The following is a 26,812-nucleotide window of genomic DNA, read 5'->3' on the forward strand; positions in this document are numbered from 1 at the left end:
TAGTTCGGCTAAGGGACAACTAATGGTGGGGGAAGAACTAGTAATGTGCACCTTTCTAAAGCTCCCTACTAAGTGTGCTGTTCCCTAAATATGTTGAGTACATGGGATAGCCCACAGCAGATCAGTACTTTTGCTTTTTCTCTTCTTTCATAATTCAGTTTCTTAGGAAATGGCTGCCTGAAATAGTACATTTGCTCTGTGTGCCTGAATGGGTAAATCTATTTGAAAGGTGGAATTATTTAGGATGATATGAGGAGTTATAACCAAGAGATCTGGGATGAAATAAAGAAAGAAAATCTAGGCTGAAGATCAGGAGACCAGTCAAGGTGGAGTGATTTTCTAAAATCAGATTGAGGTTTTGTAAAACTAATTTGAAAATTTGTACTATTGCAACTTTAGATGAAAATATATAATGAATTATTTTTCTTAAATGCCATTTCCAATAGGGTATTTGAATTTTACAAAAATAAATTGAATAGTATGATCCTGATCAGCTCATGCTCCAATATGTCTGTTAGTCTATAAGGTGGCACAGGACTCTTTGCTGCTTTTACAGATCCAGACTAACACGGCTACCCCTCTGATACTTTATTCACAAGAGAAGCTCCGTTTACTTTAATGGGGTCACTTGTGCTTAAAATTAAACGTGCTTAAGTGTAGCGGCAGCAGCAGTTAAAACATTGTATTTTTATTAAACTTTTCTCTTAGGGGCATAAAATATTTCACTTCAGAACAAAATTGCTTCAGTGTTAACAATGAAAAGTTACTTAGACTTTTAATACACAAGTTATTATGAACCATTTTTGTATACACACAGACCAAAAATTTCAAAAGCAGGAGCATGAAATTAGACTTCTATGCCTATATATAGGCACTTAGGTGATTTATGAGCACAGCCTTACCAAAGCATTTCAGCTTTCTTCATTCATGCCAGTTTATATCAGAATGTGGTGCTGGTTGCAAATATAGGAAGGACAGTTTGCTTATCAGTTTTATGTTCTTACAGTAAGGGTGTTAATGAGGCCCTGGGCTTGTGATTTTCAGAAAAGATGAGCATTCTAAGTGAGAGACTTAAGGAAAAAACATGTAAAATCTGAAATTCTACTAACAGTGAGGAAACTAATGGAAGAAACAAGTACAAAACACCTAAGCCTAAAATGAGAACCAATGAACTAGCAAGATGTATATTTTAAAAAAAAATCTGATGTTTAATAAAATAAAATCTTGACTTTTATTCACCCTGCTGCCAAGGAACTGCATCAGATTGTGAAACTGGAAGTCACGGAGGACATTTAAAATTAGATTTGATAAAACACTTGAGCATCTTTCTGTGTGGGGAAAGGACTGTGGAGGTCAGTGAAGTCCTTTTCTCTTAATGAAACTTTGTATGAATTCATTAATTCTCTTTTCTCCTACCAGCCTAAACCTAATTTGTCTAAACTGCGGAGAATGGCCCGAGCCTGGCAGCTGTTTGGGAAACAAGGACAGCACTTGGAAGTGTGAGCTAAAAACCAGACCCTCCAGGAATATTGATGTCACACAACCCTTAATACTTCCAGCCAGCAACGTGAAACCAATGTTGCTGCTTGGATGCAACTCCTGAGCCAGGACGGTATCAGAAGTACTACCTTCACAGCTGACCTTCTGAGGAGTCAAGATAATCCGTGGGAATGTGGCAGGAGAAGGCTCCTATAGTCCAGAGAAGAGGCTTCAATGTTCAGAAATTATATTGTGTGCCCAGACTTGGCTATTCAAGGATAGAAAGAGTCTCACACTTGCAAGTGTTAAATTCCCTTCTTGTGAGAATGGCAGGATTCCTCATAGCGGAAGGGTGGTTTTAATGTATTTACAATGCTTGAAAGTGTAGATGGCTAAGTATTTATTAATAAACCAACACCACTTTCCTCAGGCTCATGTCTCACTAGAGTGAGCACAGACCATCTGCAAGGTTGTGCAGGCAAACTTAGAGTCAGACCATCAAAGAACCAAAAGTGTCACTTTATTCAACTAAGCATCTAATAGCAGAGCAATCCCAGCTTGCTGTTTCTTTTCTTGCCTGTGGCTTTCACAGCACATCACTCCTTTTCCTCCAGGTGGAGGGGAGATCTCAAAAATATAGCCAGGTGCTATCTTCTCAGTGAAACATGAGGTTGCTGGAAAAGAGGTAGTTAAGGATCTTAGAGCACTTCTCGCAATAAGAAGTCCTGCTCATATTCTAATTTTATTCTGCCTCCACTCTTCAATTCACCCTTTAGCTCTAAATAGACTGGGGTTTATTTCTATACCAGTAAGAGGGTCATGTTACAAATTTCTATTTCCTTATTAGGCATTACTATAACACACAGGATTTAAGTGCCTAAATTAAAAACAAGAATCCTGGCCCAGCAGGTTTTACGGTCTAAGCAAAACTAGAGGAGGGAAATATTTCACTTCTTACCCTAAACTGTGATGTAGTGTTGCTGTGCACTGTTAAAAGAGCTGTCATATTGCCAGAGACAGCTAAAGAGAATTCACTCTAAGGCCTTTGGTTTGTAATAGAAGGCTTTTCAGTTTGCATCCACCAAAGGAACTACAGCCATCTTGCTACAACAGCAGCGCACTACTGGGGCCAGTGTGCTGCTACTGTTTGAAGAATAAGCATTTTATTCTTGTGTAGAAAATAAGCCAACAGCAGAGATCACTACAAGCAGTCTTTATTGTAGCACACTAAGGTAATGCAGCTTAGGGGCAACAGAGAATTCCATTTATACCCGGTCCATCATTGAACCAGAACTTCAGTGGAGATATACAAGAATGGCAACAACAGGTTCCAAAAATCAAATGGTTTAAAAACTGCTCCATGTGCCTTGTAATACAAGTGACAGAAGCAAAGCCAGGTGTAGATCTCTGCTCTTGGCTAGGGTGGAAACATTATACTCCATGCAGATGTTTCCTTTTGAAGACAGTCACCCCCATCTCTGTAGCCCTGGATTTATTTAGCTGCTGGATCTTCTGAAAGAGCAAGGTAGGAAGAGCCTGGACACTGAGGCACTTCAAGCCAGTAGAGCTTAGAGTTCATGGTCGTCAGGATGGTAGAGCTCACTCATGAGGCGATAGATGTAGGAGGGTGCATTACCCCCAATATTGGAGATGAAGAGAGTAATGAGCTCTGGGGGAACATAGTCAAATACTGGGCAGTGAACATTGATCTTTGACAGGATCTCCCCTGAAAATGGAACAGTCATGGTATTAGAGATGAGCAATGGACAAGATGTGGAGTGTGGCTTCACCATACACTGCTTGGAGCACAAGTTGTGACCCTCACCCCACCACCTCTAAAGTCAGCACTGAAATAGCAGAACAAGATTCGAGACAACCCCAACCATGGTAGGTTTATCTGAATTATGGGTATAGAGCCTAGTCTTGGATAAGAATGATAGAGTTTGCCCCTGCTGATGGCTGTTGCTGGTGCTAACCAGAAGAGCCTCCAGATAGAAAATCTGCAAAATGCCACAATGAAAGCCTTAATCAAAACTGTCTTAGCCCTGCACTTGTGGGGTCCTGCTGCACAGAAACATGGATTTGGAAGGTTGGTTGCTATGTAAATGGGCACCAGAGCTGCCATCTTTTTGAAGATGGAATCTCAGAATTTAAGGCCCAAAGGGACCATCATGATCATCTAGTCTTACCTCCTACATGTCACAGGCCACAGAACTTCACCCACCCCTTCCTGCAATATGCTCATAACCTCTGGCTGAGTTATTGAAGTCCTCAAATCTTCATTTAAAGACTTCAAGTTACACAGAATCCACCATTCATTCTAGTTCAAACAAGCAAGTGACTAGTGCCCCACACTGCTGGAGAAGGCAATCCCCCCCTCTCCCGCCCCCCGATCTCTGCCAATCTGATCGGGGGGGAGAATGGGACACACATTGCCCTCCAATATGGTTATCAGTTAGACCATGAGCATGTAGCCAGACATCTGGGAAAGAACTGGCTGGAATAACTCTGTGCCATGTCCCATCTCCAGCCATTGGAGATATGTGCTAATAGTAGTCGTAGATGGGACATATGCCATTGTAGGCAACCTCATCATAACATCCCGTCCATAAACGTATCAAGCTCAGTCTTGAACAAGTTAGGGTTTTTGCCCCCCACTACTCCCCTTGGAAGGCTGTTCCAGAATTTCACTCTTCTGATGGTTACAAACATTAATCTAATTTCAAACCTAAGCTTGTGGAGGTCCAGTTTATATTCATTTGTTCTTGTGACAACATTGGCATTTAACTTCAGTCCTTTCACGGCCTGGTGTTTGGTCCTCTGATGTATTTTATAGAAAGCAATCATATCTCCCTGCAACCTTTGTTAGGCAAAACAAGCCAAGCTCTTTATGATCTTTTCTTGTAAGGCAGATTCTCCATTCCTCTGATTATCCTAGTAGCCGTTCTCTGCACCTGTTCCAGTTTGAATTCATCTTAAACATGGGAGACCAGAATTGCACACAGTAACCTGGCCTCAGAAGCTCCAGGGCAGAAACAAAACTATGTCAGCCAGTGGTAATAATCCATATAGTATTTCTGGAGTTTTATGTTCCAAGAAGTAACACTACTTATGAGCACTACACAGAAACTAGTTTGGTTTCTCTGCTACTGTGCTAGGTCTGTTCCGCCCACCAGCAGGCAGTCACCATCAGAACCTTGATTTTTTAAATTATTTTTTTAAATTACTACCTGTATAAGGAAGCGTTTAATAGGGCAGGAACCCAACTGCAAGAATGGAGTTCAGAAGAAGCCCTGTTCCATTCCTCCCATTAGCCAAGTACCATGTAAACTAGGACAGTGGTCAGAGTCATTTCAGAGTTTAAGACAATGGGCAGGGTTTCCTGCCCTTGGTTACAAGGTAATTCCATCTTTAAATATGCGAGACAGGATCCCGGTTCCTGCTGCCTGGGGTCAACACAGCTAGTTCCCCTTCAAAAACCTGCTCTAAAGAGGACCAGTACCTTCTGTGAATGGCAGCACTTCTTGTGGAGAGACAAACTTGTAGAATGAATCCTCTTCATTAGGGAACTGGAAGAAAGAGCAATAGCGTCAGAAGAGACCACCCATCCCCATTATACCATATGGAGCTGGAGCATAAGTGCTGGAAGGGACTGAGCAGAGGAAAGTAAGTGCTTCACAGCTTAGGTTTGTAGAGTGTACAGCAATTGCCTGCAGCCTCAGACTGGAATATGCTTGGCATACATTCCTGGTTCCTTTATGCCTGCTTAGATTCTGGCTGCTCTGCAGGATAGCCTGGTAGGTCAAGAGAGGAGAGAGACATGAGTGCCCCGAGCTGCTCTTTAGTGACTTGAGACAGGATCCATATTACAATAGCAAAAAAGCAGAGAAGGAAAGTCCTAAAACATCTCCTTCTGCCTCTGAAGATGTGAGTTCAAATCACCACTGGATTAAGTGAAATGAATATGGTAACTCTCAGTCTCTAGTGGATGTTGGTCTATATCATAAGAGCCCACCATTCAGCGTATCTGGCAATCTGTGCTGGAACAAAGGCCTTATCTGCATCAGTAGAGCTGTTGTGGGGAGGTGTATCAATGGGGCAGGGGCATCCTTGCGTTAGGATCAAGGTGCATTAGGGTTGGTAGAAGCCTTCTGGGTTGCCAACCTGTATTCTAGCCAATCAATGCTATCCATTCCTCTCTTTCATGAGCAATATAGGTCCCCCTATTTGCCACGAGACAGAGCAGATGCTGTAATCAAAGTTGCTGCACCTACCTGCGGTGAAAGCTTGAACATGGGTGCACAGACAATGAGGGGAGTGGAGTGGTGTTTAGCTGCCAGTGCCAGGGTATGAGTCCCACTTACAGCGATCAGTGCCCCATTGGCCAAGATTGTCTTCGTACCAATGATCACCTTCCAAGTACAAATTAGTATTAGAGCACTCTGCAGTGAACAGACAGGCAGAGAAATGGAGCTCCAAATCCTGGGCTACTGGCTCAGACCATGCTGGGGCTAGGGGATGCAGGTTCCCACCATCTATATACATCACAGCAAGAGGGCATTACACTGACTAGACAGATAGTGAAAGGCTGGGATTCTAGCTCAGTAGGGTGCTGGATCTGTTCCATCTGGGACTGGCTCTGCACAAAAGTTTTCCTCTAACTAGAACAGCACCCAGAACTGTCAGACCTGCCAAGTGGAAGTTAGAAGACTAGCAGGCATTCATTGGAGGGCTGTGGGGCCCTATTCTCATCTCCACATGATAGTGAGGAAAGCAGTCCGAGCTCAGGATGTCCAGCAGCCATTTTCTGACACCCTGCCAAGGGCTGGCATGCTGCCTACCATGTGATTTGTGCTCCAGGCAGGGACGCAGTGCTTCCCACTCTGGGGATGGGCACGTTTGGGGTTTGTTTTTTTGTATTTAAAAAAAAAAAAAAAAGGCTGGCGTCAACCCTTTGTCTCACCAGGCTCTAAATGTCTGTCTCAGAGCAACTCTGCCTCCACTCAGCATCACTGTTTGTTCTAATGCATCCTGGAAATTTAGCCACGCAGGTGAGGGGCAGCTGGGAGTAAGTTGAGACTCCCAGTGGAAGTGTCCCAGTGTGGTCAGTCACACTGGTCTCTGCATGTACATTGTATCCTGCTCCCCATCCCCAGTCTTTTTAAATTGTAAGCTTTTCAGGGGAGGGGTTCTCTTTCTACATGTCTGTATAGTAGCACTCATATTGTGCTGGGTACAATATGTAAATATTAAAACCCCTCCTGAGACCTCTCTAGCCACCTCTCTCCAAGCTCTTTGAGGATTTTGATAGGGGAAGCAAACTCACTTGACACTGCCTATGGATGGCCCTATAAGACCTGAGCACCAGAACCCCACTACTGCCCCCCCACCCCACCCCCCAAAAAAACCTACCTTGTTGACTCGAGACATGACAGCAAAGATGGCTGCATCGCTCATGACAGTGGTTTCAATCTCCTCTTTGGACAGACGGACGGCCATTTCATGACCCTACAGAAGAGAGAGACTCTGGTGAGTTCCTTAAGAGGAACCAGACAAGGAAGCTCCTGAGCTGGACTTGATGCAATGCCAGGCACACTCAAATCAAGCCAGAAGTTACATTATCTGAGCCAGATATTTGCCAGTGATATAGCACATATGCTATCCTCTAAATCACTGGTGGGACAGGCAAGAAGTTTCCCCAACTTCTTGGCCTCAGCCAGCAATCTCAACGTTTCTTGGGGCAGCCTGGTCACTCTCTTATGCTGAACAGAAGTACCTGTTATTTCTACACCTGCTACTCCTAAGGCAGATAAAAGCACTGCACAGATACCACAGGCACAACCTGGAGAACATGGCCAACCAGGGTCCTACCTGGCAGAAAGGCGCACACTCCGCCACAATGACATGGAATTTCCGCTTGCGTGCTGCCTCCTTCAGAAAAGCCTCGACGGTGCGAGAGTAGCCAATGGTCATGATCACCTCATTGGAATGGATGTGCTCCAGTGCCTGCATCGCAATGTTATCAGTGGTGCCCTCTGCAAGGGAAGCCATCCAGCCGTGAGAGGAGAGTCAGGCCTAACACCTGCCATGCTGATTCCTGCCACAGACCGCACCAACAGGAAAGGGCACAAGCCCTCTGCCACAGCACACAACTGCAATTCCCTCTCCCTGGAGCTATCCCATAGGCCAAAAAAACCCCAAAACATACTTTTTAGAGCTTTGGGTTTGAAGGGAGAGCATCTGAGGGTTTGAGCTCCAACTTGATGAAAGGGCACACCATTCCTTATCTGAACACTGAGACCCCAATTTGGTAACTAGGTTATTACCTGACACACACACCCCCAAACCAGGCTCTGTGTCACATCACCCTTAGCTCAGGCAGCAACATGGCCATTGGTGGAGGAGCATCAGTTCAGTTCTCCAGCCCCTGCACCAGCTGGGATCAAGCTAGAGCCTGGCTGTATGTACCTTGTGGCAGCACAAAGGGCACCACACCCTGACCTCCATAGGCTCCCAAACTGACCAGGAAAGTAAGGCATATTGAAAATCCTCATCATAATGGGAGAGGAAAGGACTAGCATCAGCCATGGTGGCCACCCTGCCCACAGACTAGCTCTTGGTGCCAGAATGGGAGATGCATGAGGAAGTTATAGCCTGCAGTACTGAATGTGGAGAGGGGTTGCCAAGCAACTTAATCCTCAAGACAGATGGTTGCTGATCTGTGGACAGATGTAGAAGACAGTCACACTGGTCTCTGCATATACACTGTATCCTTCTCCCCATCCCGAGTCTTTTTAAATTGTAAGCTTTTCAGATGAGATGTTCTCTTTCTACATGTCTGTATAGTAGCACTCAGACTGCGCCGGGTACAATATGTAAATATTAAAACCCCTCCTGAGACATCCTCTCTGGCCACCTTGATGACCTGTTCGGAAGGAGAACTGAAGCAGAATGCTGTACCATGTGCAGAGTGGAGTTTGGGAGGCTCATCGCAACCCTCCTAGCTGTCTCAGGTGCTGCATGCAGATCTCCTTGGCTGCAGAGACAATCCTTGCAATGCATCCACCAGGGAAGAAGTGCAGGGGAAAATATTTAATTCTGTTCCCTGCAGGACAGAAGTCTGTCTCCAGGGTCCATCCCTGTCCTGAGCACACCATGGCTCCATCTTAGTTAGTTGGAGGAAGGGCTCTGCTCAGATTCTTTCAAAGCCTTGAGTGTAAACAGCACAGGGCTGAATTTTGCCTGTTTCCAGAAGGTGCATACTTGATATTGTTCTACTTTCCTCACAGGACCACACAGGAAGGGATCCCTGTGTGCTGCTTCCGGTACACACATTCTGCAAGACTGAGTCTCACAGCTCCCCATCCTTTCCATTCAAACTGGGAACTGTTTCTTCCCCATCCCTAATCCCATGAGCAGCGTGCTCTCCCACTGGGTGATAGAATAGTTTTAGTTCATCTCCTACCCAGCTCTATTAGCAGCTCACTAATAGCTTCAATCACATTAGCCCTGAGTGGGGGATAGGGAGTGTTGAAGTCCTCACTGAGCCCTCCAGAGGTCAGAAGCTTGTGCAGTGACTCCTGCTGGTCACTCTCTTCACTGCGCCCATGGAGCCTATGGAGAGAACACAGCCCATCACAGCAAGAAAGGAGCACAAGTAAACAACCTGATGTAGCTCAAAAGCAGCCTCTTCCATAGGCTTCACTGTCCTTCCACAGCAGAGAAATAAGGGGCCTTACTTATTAGGGGTCAGATAAGAGGGCTAAACCTACTTTGTCAAACAGCCTCCAGAGTGGACATGCCAAATCTGTGAAAAAAAGGCAGAAATTGGGCTTGTTTTTGGCTTAATTGGCTTGTGAGTTGCTTGTTGGCTAGTTTTTGGCTTGTAGCTTGTTGCTTCTTTTTTTGATCAGCTCCTGGCAAGCGGGGGGGGGGGGGAGAGAAAGTCAGGGGTGCACAACAGGCCCACCACAGTCTAGACACAAAGTGCTGCAGGTTCTTAGGGATTGGCTTGTTTTGGCCTTGTTTTGAAATGGGATTAGCTTGATTTTTGGTTTATTGTGAAAGTCGGAGTACTTATTTACTGTGTGAAAGTTGACAATTGTGCTCCAGAGCTGTTTGTGGCAGAAAGCTACCTGAAGCTTTGCCAATAACTGTACCTTCTGAAAGCTATGTAAGTAAACTTTGAAAGCTGCAGGAGGCACATGGAACAACCTGGCTCAAGGCTGCTGCTCCAACAGAACTCACTCTCCTGGGAAAGTGGGGAGAGAACAGCATGTGCAATACAGGATCAGAACACAGAGAGATCTGCAGCAGAGGGAGGGTTCACACAGCAGTAACACATACTAGAGGAAACATTGTCAGTAGCAGGGAAACCACAAGGCTCATTGGGGCTACAAATCTTCCTAGAAAGGAATTAAAGGAGTTTAACCTTGAAGGAAAATCTTTGACACAGGGAGGACAGACCTCTCTTTTAGACTCCTGAAGAGGTCTCACAGGAGCAGCAAAGAGAAGACACCATACAGGATCCAAATGATCCTGTCAGGAAGATCTTCTCCCAGATCACTGAGAGGGATACACACAGGCAGCAAGGGGAGGGAGAGCTTCACCTGCCATACTCCTCGCGAATGATCTTCAGCACTCGCCGCACCATGTTTCCCACAGTGGTCTCAGATGGCTGGGCTGCAGTCATCCTCTTGCCCTCCTTCCGAATCAGCGCCATCAGCTCCCCTGAAACAAGGGGATGGCTTAGTCTCTATCCTTCCAAGAGCAGGTCCTGGCCACAGCCTCAAGTAACTCCACAGCCAGTGGCCCTACACCAGCTTAAAACCAATCTACCCTTCAACAGCCGTGCACCTGTTTCAATTGCTACTAACATACGGGAACAAATATTTAGACAGAAAACTTAGTACCATGATCTAGAAAATAACAGAGCCATGAGCAAAAAAATAAAAAAAAATTAAAAAGTTTCAGGTGGCCTATAAAGGAGAGATCATTCCAAACTTAACGGGCTTTTAGGTAATATTACTACATGAGTGCATGAGGTGAAGACAATAGATGAGATGGGATTTTTACTAAAATATTTCATGCAGTGTATCACTAAATCCCACTCACAAAGCTAAGTCAAAGTGGTTTGGATGTCACACATTCTAGGAACTGTTCAAAGGATCATAAATAGTGAAGCACTGGGAAGAGAGGGAAATCCAGCTGCTGGGTACTGCATGTATCAGCATTAGCTCTGGTCTTATTTAACAGAGCATACTGAATTGGGAAGATCTGCAAATACCAGCAGGGAGAGAGAAATCCAGCGGGGCTCACGGAAAGGCGGGGGTGAGAGGAGACTCGTATTCAGAGGGAAGTATCCCAAATCCAGGGCCGTGGTGGGCGGCAGACATTCATTTTGCAGAGAATGTTTCCTATCAAAGCCAGAGGGGGGGCTCATTAAAGAGCTAACCCCTGGGACAAGCCGTGATTTCAGGGCGGACGGAGGGATAATCACTGCGAGTGCCAGGAACCTCGAGCGCGAGCCTGTGGCTGGGAGGAAGCATCTGGGGGCCGAGCGGCGCCGAGTCCTACGGAGAGGGAGAATCCCGGCTGCGGCTCAGGGAAGCCCCTTGTCAGCGAGATGGGGCCGGGGGCGCCCATCGCTGGGGAAACGAGCCCGGGCGCCGCTCGAGGGCAGGGAGCTGGCGCAGGCTGCGGGGACACCAGCGCCCCGGAGGGGGATTCCCAGCCAAGGGCTCCCGCGGGACCGCCGCTGCCCGCCCCGCCTCACCCGCGCTGCCCCAGCGCCCATGGCCGATGATCTTCCGCAGCAGCCCCACCGTCTGCCGCGCCGCCTCCTCCGAGCTGAGCCGCTCCCCGCCCCGCTTCAGCCGCGCCACGAAGGCCTCGATCCGCTCCGACAACTCCGACTCCTTCTCGACCGCGCCCGGCATCTTGGCGGCGGGAGCGAACCGAGGTCGGAACTGTGGGATCGAGGGCACCACTTCCACCCGGACATAGGTCAGGCACGGACCACTTCCGCCTGTGTCTACTGCTATTGGCCGAGAGCCATTCTCTTCTCGTCCACTCCAGGCCGTTAAGCCAATCACCGAGAAGGTCGAGGCGTGTCTCGTGCGCCGATTTCGCAAGGGGGAAGTGGGTTGCAATGTTTTCCGTCTAGAGGCTGTGACCTCTGACTAGCGTCATTCCAGGGCCCTCCCCCGAGTCTGGCCGTGTAGAGTCTGCCGGGGTGCTGGAGCTAGGGAGGCTTCCTGGAGTCCACGTGGGGCAAAGTGAGACACACGTGCCGGGGGGAGGAGCGAAGAGACCCCCTACGTGCCTGAGATATGGGGAGCATTCTGGGGAAGTATGAAGGGAGCCCCACGTGCATACCTCCCAACATTTCAAGTGGCTAAAGTGGGATGCTGCACCACTGAGGTTCAGCCTTTCTGTCCCTTGTGCCAAATATGATATTGCAACTGCACATGGGGTTGCAATGATGCTGAAATTTAGCCTGGCCACCCTGACGGAGACAGCAGAGGGACAGACCAAACCTGAGTGGCGCTGTGACTCTGCGTCCCAAGTTGCAACACCACTTGGTTTGAGTGCCCAGAGCTAACTGCACCTCTGCTCCCCAAGCTGCCCTGAATGTGGGAAATGTTCCTTTTCCATTGGGATGGGGCAAGGTTGTGGGTGAAAAAGAAACAGTCCTGTGGAACCTGGGACTGTTGGGAATTCTGCACATGTGTGGGACATAGGGGGTGCACAAAGTGAGCCCCATGTGCCTGAGGTATGTGGGGGTCAAGGACCAAATAACATAGTGGACATGACAAAGGGAAGAAAGACCCAAAGACCCAGGGATGCGGTAAGGGAATGAGCCCTAAAGGCCCATAGATTTGAGGTGAAGGAGTAGGGGAGCAAGCCCCAAATGCCCAGAAGAGGTAGAGGGGAAGTAAACCCCAGTCGTCCATAAGAGGGCTCTCATTCACAACTCAGGGTGCTCTTTTGTCTAACTTATGTTTGCAGCCTGAGAGAAGGGTGAGAGACTTAGCTAATTGGTATAAAAGAAATGGCATTGTGACCCCCACACCGCACTTTCTGTAGAGCAGTGCTCCAGAAAGTCTGCAGGTGTCAAAGTATAACAAATACTCTTGAGCTGAGTTGTAACTGCTCAGATACAGTTAGGGTCTTACATACTGGGCACTGTCATCTCCCTAGACCAGGGATTCTTACGACAAATGTTTTGGTGGCCTCAGAGTGCGGCCACCAACTCTGGTTGGTGGCGATACTGACAATTTTTCCTAAAATATTTAATTAACTTTAGGAAAAACAAATAAATATGCATATATAGATGTCCAAATCACTATAATTTATTTATGTAGTGTTTTTTAGACTCAGTAATAAAAGTAATTTACAGTTGTCTCTATTCTTTACCGAACATAAACGGAATAGACACACAAATAAGGTGCTTCGCATGGTTCTTGTCTTTTTTGTTGTTTCTTTTGCTATTGTGGTTGCACCAGCTGCCTGCACCTCCAGCATTTCTGTCTCCAGAGGGGGGCAGGACCCAACCGCTGTTAGTAGCCCTGGGAGAGGGGCCACTGCTTTGTACCCCCACCTCCCGGACCAGTAGGCTGTGGTCGCAAGAAAAGGCCCTGGTGGCCGCATGCAGCCACGGTGGCCGCATTTGAGAAACACTGTGACTGAGCTAGCCTATTGAAGATGTGGGTGATTGTGGGCAAACTGCCATTTAATCTACACATTCAAAATGCGAGTCAAAGTGGTGCCGAGGTGCTGTTTAATTCATTGGTTGCCTTGGAAGGGACAGAGTAGGACCTGTTGGTTAGTTCCAGGGTCTCACTAGTGTGGAGAGGGATACTTCCACATGGTGGAGCGGCCTAGAGCACTTGTGAGCACAGCAGAGTGGATGTGTAGTGTCTGCTCAGCAGAGGAGAGAAGAGACAGGCTGGGGCGAGGAGGGTGGAAGCCATGTTGGAAGCTAGGTACGCTCTCTCACTCCCCTTTTAGAATCCCTTAATGCCTAATGCTGACATTCTGCTCGTAGCAGTTTATCCTTTTCCATTGCCCACATGACATTCACTGTCATTTCAAAGGCAGATTTTGGCCAAAAAGAATTCTGACCTTCCCCGGCCCCACAACTGAATTGGGGTGGGAAAGAGATTGGGATTGTCCATCCTGTGGGAACCTCCATGGGCAAAGACTTCTGCAGGGCTAATTTGAAAAGGAGGTGGGAGGAAGGGCCTTGGATCACATGTCCTGCCCACAGTCCAGCCCTGCCAGTTCTCAGAAGCTCTGTTTTCTTTACCCACAATCCCCATGGTGTCCCCTGATGGAAATAGTAACAATCCCACGATTCCTAATAGCGGCATCAGAGTGAGACATTCCTGAGGTCACTTCCCTCTCTGCCCATCTCCTCTTGAGGCTGTCTTCCCAGCCCATGGGTTCTTGCAGCCTGTCTCTGGCAAGGCTTGTGCAGATATAGTGTGGGGACAGCCTGACTTGTGCCCCATTCCCTTGGGTCTCTGGAGGCTATGCCACTTGGAACCGCTTCCAGTCTTGTTCGCTGCTCCTTCCATTCATTCTGAGTCCCAGTATCTCTACTTTCTGCTGCAATAACAAGGCTTTGGATTAAGGCTGTTAGATGTTATTTCAGCTGGGATGGGGCGGGATCAGCAGTGGGAAGAAATGGCTAGAGTACAAACTGCCTGAGAAAACGCATCTGGAATGTTCCCAGGGAGGGTAAGTGGAGCCTCAGCATCAAAAGTCCCTCAGTAGAGGAGTAAGAGAGAGGAGAAATGGGATAGGGGAGGAGGTGCTGCATCTCATCCCAGAATCCCTGCCCCACACAGAGATAATAGGGACCCAGCTTCTCTTACTGAAGCTCAGAGCACATTACTAACGCTAATTAATGGGGGGCCTCCTGAGGTCCCTGGGTAGCAGGTGAGTATCGCTGGTTTTCAGATGAGAAATGACTTAGCCAAGGCTGTGCTGGCTCTGAGCCAGCCCCTTCACCCCTCTCAGTTTTGCCAGCCCATTTCCAGAAAGCCCTTCCCAATTGCCAGATAGCTAGAATGGGAACTGGAAGGGACAGTCCAGCATGCTAGTGGGATGCAGTAACCTGAGAGGAAGGGGGACAGCAGAAGGGGTCTCACTGCTTCTATCACTGCACTCATCCCAATGGCTGGAAGTGCTGTAGTCACAGAGGAAGGAAGATTGAATAGGGATTCCCAGGTAGGCCCCCTGAAAGATGTGGAGCCTACATTGGTGGGGAGAAAGGGGGAGCGTTTGTGGGTGTCAAGCTGTCCTGCAGTGGCTCAAGAGCATGAATACCGACCTCAGGGCAGACTGTTAAGAGGCAGGACACAAACCCCAAATTGGTTGTGAGTTCCATACTTAAATTTCACCAACTGTCAAGTGTAAACGCCTCAGTCACTATAACAGCGTAACCATGAAGTCACAGCCAGTCCCCTGGGGTACTCCAGTCTATAGGCGCCAACTGCACCCACAGAAAAAAGTAGTGGGTGCTGAGCACCCACTGGCAGGCCCCACCAATCAGCTCCTCTGCCTCCCACCTGTTGTTGATCAGCTGTTCAGCGGTGGGCAGGAGGTGCTATGGTGGGGAAAGGGAGAAGGGGGACAGGAAGAGGTGGAGCAAGGGCAGGGGAGGGGCCTTGGGGGAAGAGGTGGAGTGGGGGCAGGGCCTGCAGCTGAGCAGGGGTTGAGTACACCCTCCTCCCCCAGGAAAATCAGCAAATCAGCACCTCTGCTCCCATCTATCTTGTCACCTAGGCAAGCTTGGCTTTGTGATAGATGGTTCTCTATACCAAAAATCACAACAATATTCAGGTTACTCCTAGTCCCAAAGAACCAGTCACTTACCTCAGGTCAGATGCCCTTAGATCTCACACCAAAGATAACGCTTGTAGCCAAGCCTATAATGAACTATCTAAAGATTGTATTAATGAGGAAGAGGCAATCAGAGTTATTAAAAAGGTTAAAGCAGTTAAACATACACACACAAATGAGTTACAGTCTTAAGTTTCAAAATGTAATAGACGCTTCTATAATAAGCAAGCTTTATATGTCCCAGGCTAAATGCTGGGGATCTCCTACTGATGCCTAGAAAACCTTTTCTTCCCGGAGTCCAAGCAGCACAGAGATACAGTTTCTCCTTGTCAGGGATTTTTATTCCCTTCTTTTCCTCTCTGAGCTCCTCTTCATGGGGTGGGGAGAGCAATGAACAAAGTGTTTTGTCCTTTGATGTTCCACAATAGTTCATCTGGTATTGGTGGGCTGGAGATGACACCTCCTGTTGGAAACTAGAATTTCACACTCATTAATGCTTTCCTATCTGGTGATTTACAGTTACAGAGAATTACAATGCAAACACTCAGCTATGACCTTACGGTAGGGGATACAGACAGGGGTGAAAGTAGAAATAGGGACTTACCGGTACAGGGCTGGGTTGGGGCCGGCTCTGGCCCCCGGAAGGGGTGGCGCCTTGGGCGGAAGGGGCGGGGATGGGGGGGGTCAGAGCCAGCCCCGGCCCGCCCTGTACTGGTAAGTGCCCTCCCCTCCCTGGCTGGGGTAGCAGCGGCAGCTGGGGGCTCCGGCAGCAGTTTAAAGGCCCGAGGGCTCGGCCACCGCTACTGCCCTGGGCCCTTTAAACCGCTGCCAGCGCCCCCGGCTGCCGCTGCTACCCCAGGGCTGTGGCAGCAGGGCTCCAGGGCTATTTAAAGGACCCAGGACTCCCCTGTTTCTTCCATCCCAGCCCTTTAAATAGCCCCCGGGGGTAGCAGCAATGGGGTTCTGGCGGCTATTTAAAGGTCCCAGGGCAGTAGAGGCACCGGAAGTCCCGGCCCTTTAAATAACCCCCGGAGCCCCGCTGCTCCTCCAGGGCTCTGGCAGTGGGGCTCTGGCAGCAATTTAAAGGGCCTGGGGCTCCAGCCACTTCTGGGAGCCCCAGACCCTTTAAATTGCCACCTGGGGAAGCCGGGCCACCCCGGTACAGCGCACTGGCTCTTGCCGGTACACCATACCAGGGCATACTGGCTTACTTTCACCTCTGGATACAGATGTTACAAGTGATATCAATGCAGGCGGCAACTTACAAGCGTTCAATAAAGTCTAAACATTAAGCAGATGTTTATAACTCTAATATCTATTTTAACATCACTAACACACAGTTGAGCCTGACTAATTCCAGCTGTGTATTTGTCAGTGTCCAAGTGAGACATAGGGCCCTTGGCATAAGCTGGCACCTGGTTTGTCAGCATCACAACCAGTTAAAGAGTAAAACTGCCACGCTTCCAACAGACCCTCCCTGTGGCGCAGGCTGCCTTGGCCAGCAGGGGGCACACAGGGCCCCATTCCTGAAGGAATCATGGAGGTGGATGCAAGTATATGAACTCAGATAATATTTGAGAGGAGTCAGGCCGGGGCAGCTAATGGAAGAAGGACATGGAAGTAGAGCCCACACATTGTGGCCTATGCTGGGCCCCAGATTACCTCACCCTGTGCAGTAGCTCCCACGCCCCCCACATGCAGGACCACTGGACCAGTAATATAGGTGGGACCTGAAATGCAAGGTGCAGGCAGTGACTGGGGTTGGGGAGGGGAAAGGCAATGTTATTCAGCCCTAAATAGGCAAAGGGCCCAAGTAATAGACTGGGTTTTGATAAAGGAGGAGGATGCATCTGCCTGTGGGATAGGGTGACCAGATGTCCCGATTTTATAGGGACAGTCCTGATTTTTGGGTCTTTTTCTTATACAGGCTCCTATTACCCCCCACCCCCGTCCTGATTTTTCACATTTGCTGTCTGGTCACCCTACTGGGGGAAGACGTGATTTGTGCCACAGAGGACAAGGTGCCTGTACTGGAGCAGAATAGGAGGTCTGTGCCAAGCAGCAGGAAGGGTGGATGGAGGGAACACAGGGTTTGCACCACAGAACAGGAGGCGTCTGTCCTGAGAAGGAAAACAGGATTTATTTTGGACAATTCAATGTTCTAGAAACTGAGAGCCAAAGCAAATGGGCTGGGAAAGCAGCAGTTCCTGGAAGCCTGAGCGCTCTTGCTGGCGAAGCCAATACCTATCTAGAATAAAGCAGGAATGTTGCTCTTTGTCTCCAGTTGCTGGAGCTCAGAGTCCATGTCTCAAGCAGTAGCAGCAGCATATTTCGCATCCCCACTCTGCTCTACCTGCCAGGCACCCTCCCCTGCACCCTGTTCTGTCAGCTTGTGAAAACCAAAGCAAACTGGCCTGTGCTGGGTGCTTGTGACAGGCACTCTGTCTGCATGGCCCAAGCTGTTCATTAGCCCAATCCACACCTGTCTCACCCTGTTCTGGCTTGCTCCACTCCCATTTGGTGAGTGGCCGAGCCCAGGGCAGGATGATACCAATTCATGGTTGGGCTGTGGGAGTATCAGAAATGTGGTACCAGACGGTTAATCAGATTGAGCACCCAGTCCCACTCCACTTTCTAGCAGATCCCTTCCCCCAGAGAGTCCCATGCGTCTGGAGGGGTTCTGTGCAGAGAAAGAGGGAAGTTAGCAACCCCAGGAGAGCCCAGCTTAGTACATGGGATCTACTCAGCAGGAGCAGTGACTGCATGGCCAGCCTTGCTCGGACAATACCTGGGGTTATAGCATGGGCAGGTGATGTCTGAGAAAGACTTACGGGGAAAGGACTGGCCTCCAAAGGATTTCTCCTGGAGGCATCTTGAATCTCTCTGCAGAGAACCTTCCCCGCAACCCCCTCTCCCCCTGCCCATTCTGAGCCCAGCTAGGCAGCTCCCTTCATATGTCCATGGAGAATGGCTAACCTCACCCACTCCCCGCATTCTGTGCCGTGTCCCATCTGTAGCAAGAGTTATGGCCAGTGCATTATTGGACCCAGTTCTTCCCATACACTGCATGGTCGACGCTGGAGCTACCTTTAGCCTGCAGAAGATCAGAGAGTCACTTGGCAGATTGATGAATGTGTGTGTGTGCATGTGTCCAGGTCTGTGCAGCAGTGACTGACTCCTAAAAATATGTGCCACAGCACACACCTGGTACCATTACTCATAAATTATCATACGGAAGTACCAGAGCACCAACAAAATAAGACAATGCTGGAACAGTGTTCAGAGCATTCCAGCATGACTCCAGTCCTGCTGTGCAGGAGCATCTGGTTAGCTCTGTGTGTGGGCTGCATGCCCCTGTGCCTCGTACCTGGTGTCTTCATTTACAGCTGTGCAAAGTGAGCATAAAATGCTGCTTCCCCAGCAGTAAATAACACACACACACACACAAAAAAACCCTTAACAATGGTTGGGCAGCTGCCAGCGGCGGCTCCAGGCACCAGCACTCCAAGCGCGTGCCTGGGGCGGCAAGCTGCGGGGGGCGCCCTGCCAGTCCCTGCGAGGGCGGCAGTCAGGCAGGCTTCGGCGGCTTGCCTGCGAGAGGTCCACTGGTCCTGCGGATTCGGCAGCAATTCGGTGGGGAGTACATCGAAGCCGCCGAAGCTGCGGGACCGGTGGACCTCCCGCAGGCAAGCCGCAGAAGGCTGCCTGACTGTCGTGCTTGGAGCAGCAAAAAAGCTAGAGCCACCCCTGGCAGCTGCTGTGCCGAGACCACGCCCAGCTGTGCTGATCAGTTCTGTTTCATTCCCAGTACATTTCCCAGACCTGGGGAATAACTCTGTGCAGCTCGAAAGCGTGTCTCTCTCACCAACAGAAGGTATTATTCGAGATATTACCTCACCCACCATGTCATTCTTTCCCAGTGTTTCCCCTGTATCTTGCATCCATCTGCTGTCTCTTGTCCTATACTGCGATTGTAAGCTCCTTGTGGCAAGGATGGTCTTTCTGTTCTGTGTTCGTACAGTGCCCAGCACAGTGGGACACATACACCCTACTGCACTATAAATAACAAGAGGGGCAAGGCTTTGTAGTCAGGCCCTGTGTGAGCATCCACCTCCCTGAGTGCCTGTGCGCACCTGTCTCTGCTTGTCTTTGTGCCTGTCTGGGCATGCCTGTGTCTGTGCATGCTTGTGTTTGTGTGCTCATGTGTGTCTGTGCATGCAGCTGGGACCAGGGCATAGGGTATCAACCAAAAATCATCAGTTCTGTGCTTTCCTTTGTTTGTTTACATTTCGCTCTAGTAAACAGTGCAGCCTCAGAGATTAGGAAGGCGGGAGCAGGAGGAAGAGAAACTGGACTCTGAGGTTATGACCTCCTTGTGGATCCTGGGTTGTTTACATTCCCCAGCTTCAATCCCACAGCTACTACAGGCCATTTTTGTCTCAGAGTCCTGCTACGAGTGGCTGGGTCTGAGGCAGCCAGGAGCTCACCGACCACCGGTGGTCCTACCCTGTTCCCTGCAGCCCCTGCTGCCGGAGCTCCCCCCACAGCCAGCATGTGAAGTTGTGTGTCATTTTCATGAATGGAGAGCTCGTGAATGGGGATTTCAGGAGCTTTTAGCCCCTTGGCCCCGACGTGGCTGGGACATGCCAGAGCCTGATGCCCTCAGGGAACTGAAGGGAAGTGTTGGATTGTGGCTGCTTGGAGGGATTACAGTGCGAGAGACAAGTAGCATCTGGTTGTCATTAGCGAGGAGCTGCTGCCAGGACCCAGACAGAGTTAGGCAAGAAATGCCCAGGAATATCAAAAGGGGGAGGAGGAGATTGAAGGCATGTGAGGATGGGGTGGGGCAGGGAACACAGGGTATGGGGGGGAGGGGTATGGAGAAAGAAATCATTTTCTCCAATACACAGTTTATACTAGACTGAAATCCTGTCTCTCCTGGCAGCTCAGCAGCTGCACAGATAGCCCAGGCAATGAATTTGGAAGGTAATGCAACTAAGGGTGTCTGCTCTGCACCCACTGCCCCTGGAGCTTGGAGAGCTTGCAAATGGGCTCCAAAGTCTCCAGAGCAGAGTTGAGGCATGTAGCCAGCGCTAACCGTCCTGGCTCCAGTGAGGAGGCAGTCACAGCTTGGAGTGTGACTAAGACTCTATAACAACTGCGTCTTTCTGCATCCCGCTGCCAGATCCTTTCAAACTCCCCTCCCTCCCATCCAGTCTCTAAGGTGTGTCCTGCTAAATTGGGGGGGGGGGGCAGGAAGAGACTTATTAGCCAAGTTGGTGAGGTTGCCTCATGCTACCAGCACTCCAACAGCACCTGTGTGTGCTCCCTTGTGCACGAATCAGTGTGGAGGCCTAACGGAGGCAGTCACAGGAGCCTCTAAGAAGAGTCCAGGGGTGGCAGACAAACAGGGCAGCTGACTGGAGCGCGGTGAGAGGAGCAGAGGGGTAGTTGCTTGGCTGCCAGAGGAGACTGGAATACTAATTCCCTGGGCCATTGCCTGTAGGATTTAATGAGCTGGGTTTGGCCTTATCTGCTGAGATAAGAGCAGACACCCCAGTTAGGGCTTGAAGCAGAGCCAGTGTCTCTAAGGGATGAGATGAGGAAAGCTTGGAAGCAGCAAGCTGCTCTTTCTGTTCACTGTCAGAGCAGGGTACTGTGCAGGCCAGGATAGGGGTTAGTGGACATCTCTTGTCCTCAGCAGCCCCAAAAGCCAGGCTGTCCTGCCCTCACTGCCATAGTGATCTCTGCTTTTGCAGATTCTGATTCTCTATGGAAGCAGGAGAGCTACATGTAATCCACATAGTTTTTCCAAGTTCTTTCCAGTGTCAAGGTAAGTGAGGAGAAGATGGAGACTGGAGAGCAGGGTTTGAAGTCAAGGGGCAGTGGGACCTTCTATGATGATGATGAGAGACCATTTGGATGAGAAGCTCTCTCTGATCGAGGACCATCAAGTGGGCAGGAATTGTAAAGTGACTAAACTAGGCTGGAACGCTGGAGAGGGCAGGGCTGGCTCTAGGTCTTTTGCCGCCCCAAGCCAAAAACCCCCACAAACCTCCTGGAATGCCGCCCCTGGAATTGTGCCGCCCCAAGCACATGCTTGGTTTGCTAGTGCCTAGAGCTGGTCCTGAAGAGGGGATTCTGAACTTTAATAACCAGACGTGTGCTTCCAACATCCAATGTCAATGAGAAAAATGAGCCATTCAACAACAGGAGATGAAGAGAAGGAGCATACTTATCTATACACAAACACCAGGAGTATAGGGAGCCAGCAAGAACCACAAGGGGTGCTTAATGATGGAGGCTTGGGTCTAGTGGGAATAACAACCTGAACTATCAATGTTGAGGAATTTGTGACAGGTAGAAAGGGAAGGAGAGGTGAAGGGACAGCACTATATGTCCAAACCTCTTACTTTACAAAAGTAATTTTGGGGAGGAGTTAGGAAATCTAGTGCATATGGTGCACTGGAGGAAGTATTAAAATCCACCAACACAGGAGAAGGTTGAAGAAGGCTAAAAGATGCCATAATGGAGGGGTGAGAGATGACATTTCCTCTGAGAGAAAGCTGGACAATGTGGCTGTGGAGATGAGCAACTCAAAGATCTGAGAATTGAAAAGAAGAACATGTAATGGAGAAGGATGAAAGAACCAGCAAAAACCAGAGAGTGTGTTAAAGCTGCAGGACGAGGATGATGTCAGGAAAAAAGCAGAATCAGTTAATGCTGCCAAAAAGCTAAGGAGACTCTGAAGTGCTCTCCCCCCATATATTAGAGGGAAGAAGAGCTGGAAAGAAATCAAGTCAGTTAATAAAAGAGGAAGGGGTGGGTGGAATCAAGGAGGGTTCTAAAATTAATTCATTTTTAAAGTCCAACCTTCCAGAAAAATGAAGAGAACTAACTTGTGATCAAAGGCAGGGAAGTTAATATTTTGAAAATTCAAACATACACAAATCAGAGGGTCTGAGGAATATACACAACTATTGAGGCATCGACAGTTATAGCACATTTGAAATTAATTGCCAACTAGACAAGCACTGGCAGACTTCAGAGACGGGAATGTGATGCCAATTTTCAAAAAGAAAGTGATCCTGGCAATGACCAGCCCATAGATCCAACTGTTGTCCCTAATAAAACAATAGAAACACTAGGAAGAGAGAACACTCCAGTAACCATCTAGAGGACAATAGAACCATGAGCATCATAAACAAGTGGGGTTTGTCAAGGATTCTCTCCACAGAGTTGGTTGCTTTTCCATCACCCAAAGCACGTGGACAAAGGGAAGGCAACAGGACTGAATCAGTGTCTCTGGATGTAGAAAAGCATTTGATACAATTTCTCCCTGGGCAAAATGAATTCAGTTTGGATTCAATTCATACCTATCACATGGCCTGAAAAATGGTTGTTGGGCCATAAACTCAGCTCGAACAGCAGCACCAGCGTACAGATCATCAGGAAGGAGGCCAAGGGCCAGCCAGGACAGGAAGAGATTAAGTGACCGAACATCATGTAGGCAAGCCTGATAGAGGGGTGAGAGAAAGAGAGCATCATGCAGGGTGAAGTCAGAAGACACCAGGTACTCACATCAGCGCAGTTCTGGCCTATAGCCGCAATTGTCCGAGCTCATAAGTCAAATGGTGTTGGGCTTGTTGGTACTTGCATGGGAGATCCTCCCTCCAGTAAAACCCTGGGTGCTCATGAAGTGGTGTGGGTGACTCAGTAGGGGGAGTGGCCCCTCTGAGTAGGTACTGAGTCAGGGCACCAGCATGGTGATAGAGGAGGTACTGTCTTTTGGATGGGACATAAAACCAAGGCTCAGACCGTTTGTGGTCACTAAAGAGTCAATGACTTTTTGCCTAATAGCCTGACCTGCATCCTGGTCAGATTCCAGCTCCACACAATTACTCTCCTTCTATGCCCCCTGTAATCTTTTCCATACTGGATTGCCCTTTACTTCCTGTGCTAGGTGGTGGTAGTGCGGACCATTCATCAGCTAGCATGTCATACCCCGATTTGGCTGGGGGTTAACGATCCCTGTCTGTACATCCTGTAAAGTTCTTTAGGATAAAGCCTTTGGGGTACATACGTTCGTCCTCACTAAGATGAATCTGGATAAACCCTGCCAGTGTCGTTCAGAAGGGCCCTCTTATCAGCAGGTGTGGCAATAGGGTGTAGTGTTTGGAAGCAGCTCAGCATCCTGCCCCTATCTGCACAATGTAGGAGCCTGCTGCTCCCCTGATCCTCCTATGTTTTCACTCCAGAGCAAGGCAGGATTCCGCCTTCCCTATTATTTCATTCTGGGTCAATATTATGACAGCTAAAGCCAAGAGCGCTGCGTCCACATGATAAGCAGCCAGAAACACTAAGTTGGGTGTGGATGGTGCCTGAGTTTGGCAGTGGAGAATGCCCAGCATCAGGAAGGACAGATTGTGGGAGGGGGCAACAGGTGGGGCAGATTGATGGATAATTGCCCCCTGCTCACCCCAAACTCACGTAAGGAGCATAATAGCCATGTCCCTAAGGAAAGGGGACTAGAGCAGCAGTTCTCAACCAGGGGTACATGTACCCTTGGGGGGTACTCAGCAGTCTTCTGGGGGGTACATCAACTCATCTAGATATTTGCCTAGTTTTACAACAGGCTACAGAAAAAGCACTAGCAAAGTCAGTACAAACTCAAATTTCATACAGACAACTTGTTTATACTGCTCGATGTACTGTACACTGAAATGTAAGTACAATATTTATATTCCAGTTGATTGATTTTATAAGTATATGGTAGAAATGAGAAAGTCAGCAGTTTTTCAGTACTAGTGTGCTGTGACACTTGGATTTTTACATCTGGTTTCGTAAGCAAGTAGTTTTTAATGAGGTGAAACTTGGGGTATGCAAGACAACTCAGACTCCTGAAAGGGATCTGGAAAGGTTGAGAACCTCTGGACTAGAGGATCTGCTCAGGTGTTGGGCTCCCCTCCCCTTAGCAGCCCAGTCCCATTCTCATGGGAGCGGATCAATTCAGCTCACAGTGTGGTGTCACTTGCAGGTGGTATCTACAGCTTGCTCTTCAGTATGCAGGACAACAGCTGTCCTCCTGTACTTGCCTTGGGAGTTCTCAGCTCTGCCTGGGCTGTCCAAACAGCGGCAGAGGGCAGCGCAAACACGGCCTTTCCAGGCCCCTCACCCTGTGCTTGTTATGGTTCCAGCCCTGCTCCGCTGGCTGGTGTCTGGAGCCTGCTGTTTATTTTTGTCCAAGCACAGTGCTCTGCAGCTGTTTGAGTGACATTCCCAGAGGGCCTCTTGTTTCTGGGCTCCATTCCCCTCCAGAACCTGTGGTGAGGCCCAGGAAAGAAGAAGCTGCCTCACACAGTTGGCCCCCATACAATTCTGTCAGTGCCTTTCTCCATGGTCACACTTACACCTGCCCCTGGGATTTGCACTCTCGAGAACATCTGTCTTAGTAACTAAAGCTCATTATTATCCAGGCAGGAGGGGCAATGTGGGATGTGCATAGGAACCCTATGTGCTGTCTTTGACTGAGAGGGCGTGTTGGGGGCAGCAGATGCACTGGCAGCTCTGTGTTTGTGCTCCCACGGTTACCTGGTACCGCCTGTGTCATGGCTGGGCTGGGAGCGATCGTGTCTCTGTATATTCTTCCTGCTTCTCAACAAAATAGAACAAACATCCGCCCACAGCTTTGGCCTCTCAGGGTAGTTCAGCTCCTCCTGCCACCTGTCTCCAGCCCAGAAATGCTGCTAAAAGCCTAGCCCTGCACGTACTGGAATTGAAAACACAGACTGCAGCAGCTGCCTCTTCACCAGCACCAACTGCAGGGATCGGACCCCCCTCGTGCACCACTCACTCCGCATGGTAGATGAGGCCAAACTCAAAGTCTGTGTCCATCATCAGGGGCCTACCTGGCTTTGAGCCTAGGTATCTCACTAAGAGCCTCTCTTCATGGCAACAGCCTTCCCTGGCAGCTATGGACAATGACATTCTCAACCTTGAGGGGAAAACTCATGAGACAGGGAACCTAAGCTCTCTTGGTAAGAGGGCCAGTGCCTGGGGCCTCATTGTAGAGGAGAGTAGGAGGGGAATAAATCTCCAGAGCTGAGGCTAGAACCTCCTTCTTCAGCTTAGCACCTCGCAGCTGCCACCAAACCCAGTGCCAGGGAAGGGGAACACAAAATGGTGAGGGAAGAGACAGTGGGAAGGATAGACGTGAGAAAGGAGAAAACTGGCTCTCGTTCTGGGATGGGAACGAGAAGGAAGGGGCAGCAGCAATAAGGCAAATGCTCATTTGGGGCTTATGCCTGCAAAGAGGGATTCTTCGCTGCTCCCCTTCCCTGGGCCTCAGACACATCACTAGGCGCTTTCCATCGCCCAGGACTTGGGGCTCAAGCAGTCCACAGGGCAGCCTTGACACTGCCATCTCCCAGGACCCATGTGTCAGGTTCCCCTAAGAAGACTTCACTCCTCCTACAACTGTGTCAGAGCCACCACTGCCTCACACCCTGCTCTCCCTGTCAGATGGGCCATTTGTATGGGGGGATGCAGGGAGGCTGTTCAGAGGCCAGGCCCAGCTGCTATCAGCTGGGTGGGCCAGCACCAAGCTGCCTGCAGTTCTTTTTCTCCCCCTTTGGCCATCCCTACAGTGAGGCTATCACTCCCCAGGGCAGGCCTAATCCACTCCCAGCAACAAAAATAAACAGCAGCATTCCGGCCACGTGCAGCCAGGGGTGACTAACCGCCTGCCACTTCCTGCTGCTGCTGACAGCAACAACAGCAGCCTGTGCTCACAATGCATGGGGGGGAGAATGCACAACACAGCCCACTTCCCCCAATTGTCAGCCTCCTCCTTTGCAAACAGACCTTCCCCTGTCTCCCCCTATCCTCTGCACCTGGCCCTGGAGGGAGCTTTGACGCCACAGGAATTTGCGGCAAGGGGCTAAGGAATGTTCTAAGTAACACGTTCCCTGGTATTGCAGGGGCTGGCGATATCGCTGCCTGGAGGGTACTTGCCCTCCACACTGTACTGAATAGTTTTAGTCCTCATGAAACACAGAGACAGAGCATACAGGGGCCCTGCTATGATACACCTCACTCCTGTACAGCAGCACTCCTGCTATTCCAGCCCTGGACTCCCCACACAGCTCTGTCTGTGCACCTAATTCCACACCTGTTATTGGCTAAAGAAGGAAATTGGATGGGGGCTGCTTCCCTTGCAGTTAGCACCATATAACGATTAAATGTAAAATCATGCTGCTTCCAAAAAGCTGTCCAGCACCTATCTCTTGTAAATATCACTGCTGCTACATGCTGTGACTCTATATACCGTGTTGTCACTGTCCATATTAGACTGTAAATTCTTTGGGTTATGGAGCATGTCTCTTTGTAGAGGCAAGGCCAAGAACACTATTGGCTCTTGATAAATTATGTTATCCCTTTGGTCCAAGTGGTTAGCCAGTATTTGGGGCCTTGCTGGGTTGTT

At 49.2% G+C, this 26,812-nt stretch overlaps 2 protein-coding genes across 5 annotated transcripts in view; one reads left to right on the forward strand and one right to left on the reverse strand.

Annotated features, from left to right (window-relative positions):
* Positions 1 to 1,904, forward strand: part of MLH3 (mutL homolog 3) — a 28,044-nt gene extending 26,140 nt beyond the window's left edge. For both annotated transcript variants that reach the window (XM_045013578.1, XM_045013579.1), the window contains one exon: positions 1,420 to 1,904. In XM_045013578.1, the coding sequence (XP_044869513.1) occupies positions 1,420 to 1,503 (84 nt within the window). In that variant the 3' untranslated portion in view covers positions 1,504 to 1,904. The remainder of the gene's footprint in view (positions 1 to 1,419) is intronic.
* A 773-nt stretch (positions 1,905 to 2,677) lies between these two features.
* Positions 2,678 to 11,727, reverse strand: EIF2B2 (eukaryotic translation initiation factor 2B subunit beta). 3 transcript variants are annotated; one of them, XM_045013580.1, is made up of 8 exons: positions 11,255 to 11,721; positions 10,089 to 10,209; positions 8,945 to 9,093; positions 7,351 to 7,514; positions 6,892 to 6,987; positions 5,754 to 5,891; positions 4,982 to 5,048; positions 2,678 to 3,205 (listed from the first exon to the last, which is right to left on the reverse strand). In XM_045013580.1, the coding sequence occupies exons 1-8, from the start codon at positions 11,415 to 11,417 to the stop codon at positions 3,048 to 3,050; spliced, it is 1,056 nt and encodes a 351-aa protein (XP_044869515.1). In that variant the 5' UTR covers positions 11,418 to 11,721; the 3' UTR covers positions 2,678 to 3,047. The 3 variants fall into 3 exon arrangements, with proteins under 3 accessions (XP_044869515.1, XP_044869516.1, XP_044869517.1); XM_045013581.1 differs by lacking the exon at positions 11,255 to 11,721 and adding an exon at positions 10,995 to 11,139; XM_045013582.1 differs by lacking the exon at positions 5,754 to 5,891 and having other exon boundaries at positions 11,255 to 11,727.
* Positions 11,728 to 26,812: the final 15,085 nt, after the last annotated feature.

Source organism: Mauremys mutica, chromosome 4, assembly GCF_020497125.1.
Source record: "Mauremys mutica isolate MM-2020 ecotype Southern chromosome 4, ASM2049712v1, whole genome shotgun sequence".
In the NCBI taxonomy this organism is placed as follows: domain Eukaryota; kingdom Metazoa; phylum Chordata; order Testudines; family Geoemydidae; genus Mauremys; species Mauremys mutica.

What these genes read in the sequence shown, in the direction of transcription:
- EIF2B2 (XM_045013580.1), bottom strand. Translation starts at nt 11,417, where the DNA reads ATGCCGGGCGCGGTCGAGAAGGAGTCGGAGTTGTCGGAGCGGATCGAG. An exon ending in TGGGCGCTGGGGCAGCGCGG is followed by an intron (nt 10,210 to 11,254) that starts GTGAGGCGGGGC and finishes CCCTTGTTTCAG; the next exon opens with GGGAGCTGATGGCGCTGATT. An exon ending in AGTGCTGCCATTCACAGAAG is followed by an intron (nt 3,206 to 4,981) that starts GTACTGGTCCTC and finishes TTCCATTTTCAG; the next exon opens with GGGAGATCCTGTCAAAGATC.